The sequence below is a fragment of the Eriocheir sinensis genome, chromosome 42, assembly GCF_024679095.1.
Source record: "Eriocheir sinensis breed Jianghai 21 chromosome 42, ASM2467909v1, whole genome shotgun sequence".
Lineage (NCBI taxonomy): Eukaryota > Metazoa > Arthropoda > Malacostraca > Decapoda > Varunidae > Eriocheir > Eriocheir sinensis.
In genome coordinates this window covers 13266776-13276190 of record NC_066550.1, presented here as the reverse complement: position 1 = coordinate 13276190, position 9415 = coordinate 13266776, and the positions used below count along the sequence as shown (strand labels likewise).

At 49.8% G+C, this 9415-nt stretch overlaps 1 protein-coding gene across 50 annotated transcripts in view; it reads left to right on the top strand.

Moving 5' to 3' along the window:
• The window catches only part of LOC127010058 (protein virilizer homolog), a 21296-nt gene extending 12176 nt beyond the window's left edge, over nt 1-9120 (top strand). Inside the window, exons 14-27 of one of the 50 annotated variants that reach the window (XM_050883834.1) lie at nt 1-140; nt 996-2093; nt 2242-3068; nt 3227-3704; nt 4254-4353; nt 4630-4784; nt 5153-5345; nt 6024-6238; nt 6844-6949; nt 7071-7667; nt 7752-7779; nt 8022-8046; nt 8125-8177; nt 8328-9120. The exon at nt 1-140 is cut by the window's left edge and continues 119 nt beyond it. In XM_050883834.1, the coding sequence (XP_050739791.1) occupies nt 1-140; nt 996-2093; nt 2242-3068; nt 3227-3704; nt 4254-4353; nt 4630-4784; nt 5153-5345; nt 6024-6238; nt 6844-6949; nt 7071-7324 (3566 nt within the window). In that variant the 3' untranslated portion in view covers nt 7325-7667; nt 7752-7779; nt 8022-8046; nt 8125-8177; nt 8328-9120. Of the gene's footprint in view, nt 141-995; nt 2094-2241; nt 3069-3226; nt 3705-4253; nt 4354-4629; nt 4785-5152; nt 5346-6023; nt 6239-6843; nt 6950-7070; nt 7805-7915; nt 7944-8021; nt 8072-8124; nt 8178-8327 lie in introns of all 50 variants that reach the window. The other 49 variants (XM_050883831.1, XM_050883823.1, XM_050883833.1 and 46 more) reach the window with 49 other exon arrangements.
• The last annotated feature ends 295 nt before the right edge of the window (nt 9121-9415 follow it).

Here is a 9415-nt window from a genome sequence, read left to right as displayed (position 1 = left end):
TGCTGGGGGGGCTGCAGGGGGGTATGGTGCTGGAGGATGCGAAGAAGCTGATTGAGTGCATGCTGTCCCAGTCGCATGGTGTGAGGTACCTAGCGGCTCACCCAGGCCCTTCTACCACCCTGGCGCGGATATTGATACAGGTGTGTGGGGGTGGGGGTGGGGGTGTGAAAAGGTGAAGGAGGAGGAGGAGGAGGAGAAGTGTGTGTGTGTGTGTGTGTGGGTGGGTATGGGTGGTTATGTGTGTGTGTGTGTTTGAATATGAGGGCAAAAAGAAAGTGCTTGAAGAGGTGAAGGAGGAGAAGGAGTGTGTGTGTGTGTGTGTGTGTGTGTGTGTGTAGAGGATTTGGCAGCATTGGGTACTGAAGAGGCTCAGGCGATGGACAGATATAGTTAGGAGTCTATCATTGACCATCCAACCTCACGACAAAGTATAGAAAAATGACATTAAAAAGAAGTTGATGTGATTATGTTATTTATTTGCACTATTACAAGTCTTAGTCAAGCTTGAAGTGTCTTAGGGCTGCATTTTAAGACACCATCGCTTCTCACATCAACTATTTCTAAAGGTCAAAGAGGGCATCAATCGGGTCTTTATGAGTGTTTTTTAAGGTTCATGGCACAGAAGGGTCAAACTACCACCAGGGTTATAAAACTACCCCTGGAAAGGCCTACAGCTCCTACGAAAGCCATGTCAAATATGTGAACTTGGGCGATGAAATGTTTTAAAATACGACCGTTATTTTCATCCATTTTTATAGCTACAAGTATTTGAATGCAGGGACAGTGAGTAATGGTGTGTGAGGTGACTTTAACCCGGCACCAGCCATGATATAAACCCCCCAAAAATAGATGATGCATAAACTGATCACAAATGCGTTTATATATTATGGAATGTTTTGCGTGAGTGATGATTTTTCTCATTATTCTCACTTAGAGGGACCTTAAAGAAGCATGATCCCCGCAGCTACCATGTTAATGACCTTTTATTGTGTCAGGTTGGTGAGGAGGGGCGGGAGGAGGAAGGCAGCCTGTACCAGCTTGGACTCCACCTGCTGCACACCCTCCACGCCCTCTCCCAGCTGGACGCCCTGGCCCAGCTGGCGGCCTGTCACAACACGGACTACTCTCAGGCGGCCGGGCACTTCAACACCCTGCTGTCCGGCCTGCTGACGCCCGCCGGGAGGAACGCCGTGGTGTCCCTGCTGGGGCTGGACGGCCACTTAGAGGTGCTGTTCCCCTACCTCAAGCTGGGCGCCGGGGATGACCAGGACAATGCCCCGACCCGCCTGGCCTGTTACGGATACGCGGTGGAGCTGGTGGTGCTGGCAGTGAAGCTGTGCGAGCGCGTGGAGGCTGTGGAGCGCTGCGGCCCGGCCCTGCTGCAGCTGGTGGAGTATGAGGAGGCGCGGGAAGGCCCCAAGCTGGAGGAGCTGGCCAGGCTGTGTGAGGTGCTGCCCTGGCTGGCCCCCGCCCGCGCCCAGGAGACCGCCCCCACCTATGACAACCTGGCCGCCCTCTCCGCCGGGCTCAAGGACCAGCTGGAGAAGATTGACAAGTTCTCCGGGGAGCTGGTGACGCAGCTGCGGCTCATCCGGCGGCTCAGCGTGCCGGACGAGGCGGTGTGTGCGCTGAGCCCCGAGGAGCACAACGGGGAGCTGATTGATGAGCTCAAGTACCGCTACGCCACGGTGCAGCTCTTCTCCGCAGACTGCCACACGCACCTCACCGCACTGCTGGCCAAGCTGTGCACCATGTACTCCCAGCCCGCCGTGCACGCCTGCAGCCTGGCCGGCTCCGAGGGCGCGGTGCTGCTGGCGGTGATCCGGCCGGCACTGGCCATCCTCAAGAACATCCTGACCTACGTGATCCAGGCCAGGAACAGCAGCTTCAAGGACCTCTCGGCCGTGGTGCCGCTCATCCAGACCTTCCTCCTGCTGCAGGCCTTCCCCCCCGGCTCCCAGCACAGCGGCCCGGCCCAGCAGCTGCAGCGCCAGGTGGTGGCCACGCTGCTGCTCTACACACAGCCGGGCCAGGCGGCCACCGACGGCGAGGAGGTGCTGGCCAAGAGCCTCTGGACCAAGATGATGGCTGAGGTAACCACTGCCCTGGTTGTTCTGGTTTGTCTCATGTATATATTCTTGATGCATTTCCCTTCTGTCATTGAGTAAGGTTTTTGAGAGAATGTTAAGAGTCAGGTAAACACTGCCAGACCACCTTTCTGATCCTTCCTGTGCTCCCCAGGTGGTGAAGTACCTGCTGACGGGTCCGCACACCTTCCTGGGCGTGGTGGCACTGCTGCTGGAGCTGCTGCCGGTGCCGGTGCCGGTGCAGACCCGTGGGCCGCTGAGCACCGAGGAGGCGGAGCAGGTCATTGCCCTGCGCCAGGCGTGGTCGGCCCACCTGTTCCCCCTGGCCCCGGCCCTGCACGAGGCCGTGCTGCGCCTGGGCCTGACCAGCGTGCCGGTCCTGTGGCACCAGCTGCGCCGCCTCTGTGTGGCCCTGGCTGACCTGTCCGCCCCCATGGCCCTGCTGGTGGCCCGGGCTGCCCTGGACCTGGCCCTGCAGGCACACAGAATGGACCAGCGGGCCTGCGGCGAGGACTTTGGTCCGTGCTCGCCCCAGACGGGCCGGGTGCTGGCCACGCTGGCCCAGCTGGCCTCCCACGCCCCCACCAAGGCCGCCATCCTGCACCTGCTGCGCGGCGGCTCCCCCACGCTGGCAGCGGCCCCGGCCAAGGGCGAGGACAAGTACAGCAGCCTGGTGGCCCTGTGGTGCCGCATCCTCAACGTGGCGGCCAGCGGCTCCCAGGCCCAAGTGGCGGCCCAGGACTGCCTGCTGGCCCTGGTGCTGCACCTCTGTGACCACCACAACAGCCTGGAGGCGCCCGGCCGCGAGGGTGAGGCGCCGGGCCTGGGGGGGGTGCCCAACAAGGAGGTGTTGCTGCCGCTGGTGGACGCCCTCGTGGACCACCTCCGCAACCCTCACTCCCCCCACCACTCCCTCCACCAGGGTCTGCGCGCACTCATCCACCTCACGGAGCACGACTACGGCTTCTTCCACATCAGGAGGTAGGCAGATCAGCACACACACACACACACACACACACACACACACACATTGTTTTTACCTGTCACCACTCATTCCCTCTAGTTCTCTCTTACCTTCACCACCCTCACCACCCTCACCACCACTCACCACCACCCTCATCACCACTTTCCCTCCTCAGCGTCATGGAGAAGAAGAAAGCCTGCCTGGTCAGCCTCTTCAAGCGCCTGACCTCCGGGTTCCGCAAGGAGAACGTGGACCACCTCACATCCCTTCAGGGGGCCGTCGAGCTCTGCCACCTCCTCCTCACATCCCCCCCGGACCAGGCGCGCACCCTCACCGCCACACCCCAGGACCTCGCCAACTATCTAGGGTGGAAGGCGGGGGGGTACGAAATTCACTTCACCCGCATACCCTCCACCCCTAAGGAGACCCGCCCTCAGCCTAGCAAGGAGGATGCGTCGCAGGAGGATGGTGCTGCGGAGGTGAAGGAGGAGGAGGTGCAGGAGGAGGTGGTGGAGGCTGCGGGTGCTGTCTCGGAGGTGAAGGAGGAGGAGGGGAAGGGGGAGGTGCTGGTGAAGAAGGAGGAGGGGAGGAAGGAGGAGGAGGTGGCCCAGGAAAGAGTTCATCCACTTGTGTTGTTGGAGAAGCAGGTTGTGGTGAGTGAGGTTGTTTTGTTTTGTTTTGATTCTCTCTCTCTCTCTCTCTCTCTCTCTCTCTCTCTCTCTCGTTACCCATTTCCTTATTTTCACAACTTTTCTCTCTCTTTTTCCTTCTATCATTCCCTGTTTCAATCTTATAACCTCTCTCTCTCTCTCTCTCTCTCTCTCTCTCTCTCTCTCTCTCTCTCTCTCTCTCTCTCTCTCTCTCTCTCTCTCTCCTTTTATTTTCATGTATTTTCTTGTCTTAATTATTTATCTCTTGTTTTTTTCTTTAATTTTCTTTTTATTCTTTATTTCATCTTATTTCTTTTATTCCCTTCAGTGTTTTGACCTTCCTCGCTCTCTCTCTCTCTCTCTCTCTCTCTCTCTCTCTCTCTCTCTCTCTCTCTCTCTCTCTCTCGGGTTATTATAAATGCAAAAAAACAGTTTCGAGTTGTTATTTATTTTCTTTTCTCTTGTTTAAGGTCACAAAATTTTCATTCACCAATAATCACTGTTGTAAATTTTTCATACACCAACAAGTATTTCCATTTTCTTTCCCTGCAGGCCGAGGGGTGCGAGGAGGAGCTGATGGAGACCCTCTACGACGAGATCTCTCAGCTCATCACTGCGCTAGAGAGTGCCGGCACCTCCACAGACTCCAAGGGTGAGCATTTAAATTATACCAATTGAGGGATAGGCCTTTGTATTACCTTGGTCTTGGTTAGGAGTCACATCTATGGGGGTTTATGTCATCTTTTTGTTTTTGTTTTTTTTACAACAAAGGAGACAGCTCAAGGGCACACAAAAAAGGAAACAATAATAAAAAAAAAGCCCGCTACTCGCTCCTAAATCTTAGTCTTGGTTATGAATCCAGAGTTAGAAGAAAAAGGAATGTATTAAATGTCTTCCTTTTAATTCTATCCATCGTCATCTCCCCCAGAGCTTGTAGAACCCTCTGGGCCTGATGGAGAGGGTCTGGTGGCTCTCTTCAGCGGGCGGGTCGTGTGGACTAACCTGCCCGGCCCCGCCCAGGACGATATCCCCGCCTACTGGCTCTCCCCGCCCCCCTTGCAGGAACCTGACCCCACTGAGATGGTACGTTTATTTACCTAGTTGGCTTACGCTCGTGTGGTCCCATCTCCATATCTGTATTTGTCCAGTTTTTCCTTAAAGTTGTGCACACTCTTCGCTGATACTACATCCTCACTTAAGTCTGTTACAAACCTCTATGTTTCTTTGCGGGAAGCCATATTTCTTTGTCTCTCAAGCGTCTAATTAATGTGTGTGTGTGTATGTGTGTGTGTGTGTGTGTGTGTGTGTGTGTGTGTGTGTGTGTGTGGTTGTATGCCTTGTTTCCCATTCCTTTGTTGCCCTTGAGCTGCTTCCATTGCAGTAAAAAAAAAAAAATAATAATAAATAAATAAATAATAATAATAATAAATAAATAACTTCTCCCCATGCAGGTATCGACGAACCTCCTTGAGATCTGCCTTCAGTATGCTGGCGACTACGACCTGGTGGGCAACCTTCACAAGCTGGTCAAGGGGCAGGGCGCGCAGGCTCTCACGCCGCAGAAGCTGGCCGGCAAGGGAGGTCCGCCCCGCTACAAGCACAGCGCCGGCACCATCAGGCCTGACAAGCGTGGACGACCCTTTGGTGAGAGGACTTATTGGGCTTGTGTGTCTTTGTGTTTGTTACTGTGTGTTTTACTGCGGGCTTTTTTTTTTCATTATTGTTTTCTTTTTTTTTATGCCCTCTGCTGTAAAAACAATACAAACAAACAAAACAAAATCACACACAAAAAAAACACTGTGTATGACTAGGTTCTCACAGCAGCTAGGAAGGTCACTCACAGACTCACATCAGGGAATGGGTAGTTTTAGGCCACTCGGCAATGACTGAAAATTGTGGCGGGCGGAATTTGAATCTGGGTCATCCAAAACACTGCTTCTTAACGACTCAGCCCAGGGGCTTCGTGGTGCAGTGGTTAGCACACTCGGCTCACAACCAAGAGAGGTTCGATTCCCGGGCGGAGTGGAAAAAATTGGGCGGCTTTTCCGATACCCTACGCCCCTGTCCACCCAGCAGTGAATGGGTACCAGGTATTAATCGGGGGTTGTGTCCTGTCTCCTGGGGTCTGTTCCCTTCTCCTATAATTCCTTCCCCTTCTGTCTCTCTCCGGCATATGACCACAGATGTTGCGCTGACTAACCCAAACTTTCCAACTGTGTCCGCTGCCGTCAACACACTCACGGCATATAAAGGAAATTGTACACACAACATAACACCCTAATAATACAGCTTTCCCCCCCTCCCCCCTCCCCCCCCCTACAGTTGCTCCCATGCGCGGACGTCCCTTCACACGCGGCATGAACCTACGCAGCGACCCGTTCCGCTCCCGCCCCCCAAACACCTCCCGGCCGCCCTCCCTGCACGTGGACGACTTTGTGGCCCTGGAGAGCACCGGCCACCAGCCCACCGGCCCCACGGGGTACAACAAGATCTCCTTCGGCCGGGGCAAGGTAGGGCGGGGCGTGCGGCGGGGCAAAGTAAGAGAGGGTGTGGCGTGAGGATTGTTTTTTTTTCTCTTTAATTTTTTTGTAACTTTTCATGATTTTTTTTTTCTTTTTTTGGTTCCCTCTATATTTTTTTGTACTGTCTCCTTTTCCTCTCTTTTCTGACTCTTCCTTTTTTTTGTCTTCTTTTCTTCAATTCTTCTTTCTTTAATTTTTCTCTTTTTCTTCTCTCTATTTTTTTTGTCTCCTTTTCCTCTTTCTGCTTCTTTCTTCTTTTAATTTTTTTGTCTTCCTTCCTTCCATTCTTCTTTCTTTAATTTTCCTCTTTTTTTTCTCCCTTTTCTTCTTCCTTGTTTTATTTTTCTTCTTTCTCTCTCTCCTTTCTTTTGTTTTCGCCTCCTCTCTTTCCCTCTCTCCTTCTTGTCTTCTTTTCCTTCTTGTCTTCCTTCCTTTCCTTCTTTCCTCCTTTGTTTTCCTTCCTTTCCTTCTTTCATCCTTTGTTTTCCTTCCTTCCTTATTCCTACTCATTTAAACATATACAAAAAAAAAAAAATGAAGAAAACAAATCAAAACAAACATATAATTACACCCCATTTCTTTCCCTATTTATTTATCTTTTTTTTTCTTTGCCCCGTCAGTTCCTGCTCGACTCAATGCGGGGCGGACGGGGCAGCCGAGGCGGGAGGGGTAGTGAGAGCCGGGGCACCAGGTTCTTCCACAGGCCCCCATTCAGGCCAGACTCAGGTGGGTGTTATTGTAGTAGTAGCAGTAGTAGTAGCAATAGTAGTAGTAGTAGTAGTAGTAGTAGTAGTAGTAGTAGTAGTCGTCACCCTAACACTAATCCCCCCCCCCTTCTATCCCCCAGGCACAGTCCGGGGCATCAACCCAAGAGGCCGCGGCGCTCCATGGGTGTTCCGGGGCGACGGTTCTCCTCGGGGCTACCGGGGCACGGCGTCCGGGTCAGGGGGGCTGCGTTACATTAGGGGGCGAGGCATGTACGCGCGGGGGAACGGTGGGGCGGGCGGGGGCGTGAAGGAGAGGTTTGCCGCCAAGTTTGCCGAGCGGGGCGGACGTAGGGACCTCAATGGAGGGAGGCATATTAGGGGGGGCTTTAGGTGAAGGGGGAAGGGGGGAAGGAAGGATGAGATGAAGGGAAGTAAGGATGAAGGGATAGAGGATGAAAGAGAAAGATTATGTAAGTTTAAGTGAAAGAAAGAAGGGCTTAGGGGCATATAAGGGAAGGGGATGAAGGGAGGGAGGGAGAAAGGTGAGGATAAGAAGGGGTTTAAAGCGAAGAGGAGGAAGGTTGGGTGAAGGGAGAAGTTAGATAAAGGGGAAAAGGGAGAACGGGAAAAATTAAGTTGGTTTAGGTGAAAGAAAGTGAAGGATTGAAAGAAAAGGAAAGGGTTAGAGACAGGGTGTAATACGAAGGCAGGGAGTTGAATTAAAGGGTTGATGTTAGGTAAGGGTATTTAAAGGGTTGATGTTAGGTAAGGGTGTTTAAAGGGTTGATGTTAGGTAAGGGTGTTTAAAGGGTTGATGTTAGGTAAGGGTGTTTAAAGGGTTGATGTTAGGTAAGGGTGTTTAAAGGGTTGTTAGGTAAGGGTATTTAAAGGGATGTTAGGTAAGGGTATTTAAAGGGTTGTTAGGTAATGGTATTTAAAGGGTTGTTAGGTAAGGGTATGGTAAGGGTGTTTAAAGGGATGTTAGGTAAGGGTATTTAAAGGGTTGATGTTAGGTAAGGGTGTTTAAAGGGATGTTAGGTAAGGGTGTTTAAAGGGTTGTTACGTAAGGGTATTTAAAGGGTTGATGTTAGGTAAGGGTATTTAAAGGGTTGTTAGGTAAGGGTGTTTAAAGGGTTGTTAGGTAAGGGTGTTTAAAGGGTTGTTAGGTAAGGGCATTTAAAGGGTTGATGTTAGGTAAGGGTATTTAAAGGGTTGATGTTAGGTAAGGGTATTTAAAGGGTTGTTAGGTAAGGGTATTTAAAGGGATGTAAGGTAAGGGTGTTTAAAGGGATGTTAGGTAAGGGTATTTAAATGGATGTTAGGTAAGGGTGTTTAAAGGGTTGATCTTAGGTAAGGGTGTTTAAAGGGTTTAGTAAGGGTCTTTAAAGGGTTGTTAGGTAAGGGTATTTAAAGGGATGTTAGGTAAGGGTATTTAAAGGGTTGTTAGGTAAGGGTCTTTAAAGGGTTGTTAGGTAAGGGTATTTAAAGGGATGTTAGGTAAGGGTATTTAAAGGGTTGTTAGGTAAGGGTCTTTAAAGGGTTGTTAGGTAAGGGTATTTAAAGGGTTGTTAGGTCAGGGCATTTAAAGGGTTGTTAGGTAAGGGTCTTTAAAGGGTTGTTAGGTAAGGGTATTTAAAGGGATGTTAGGTAAGGGCATTTAAAGGGTTGTTAGGTAAGAATGGGTAAGGAAAGGGAGTTTGAAAGGAAAAGGGTGAGGAGGAAGAAAGGGATTAAGAGGAACATATATTAAAGAAGAAAGGAAGAGAATGAAATAAAGAAATACATTAGCAACAAAAGGAAAAGGGGGAGGAAGAAAGGGATTAAGAGGAACAGATATTTAAGAAGAAAGGAAGAGAATGAAATAAAGAAATACATTAGCAACAAAAGGAAAAGGGGGAGGAAGAAAGGGATTAAGAGGAACAGATATTTAAGAAGAAAGGAAGAGAATGAAATAAAGAAATACATTAGGAACAGAAGGAAAAGGAGGAGGAAAAAAGGGATTAAGAGGAACATATATTTAAGAAGAAAGGAACAGAATGAAATAAAGAAATACACAAAAGAAAGAAGGAAGGAAATGGAGAATGATTGAGAGGAAAAGTGAAATGGTGTGTGTTCTTAGTACACACACACACACACACACACACACACACACACACACACACACACACACACACACACACACACACACAAGCGTTCCACCATGTACAAACAGAGATAAGATTATGTTAGGGTGAGTTAGAGTGAATTATTAGCATTTTATTATTATTATTATTATTATTATTATTATTATTGTATGGCAAAGATGATGTGTAGGAAATATATATATGTAACTTTTTTATTTCTTCTTCTTCTTTATCTTTTTTTTACTTTTATGTTGATTGGACAAAGTGAAAATAAAAATGAGAAAAATAATTGAATGTTTTTTTGTAATCTTTCAATAAGTTAAAAAAAGAAGAAAAAAAGAAAAGAAATGAAGTTGAGAGAG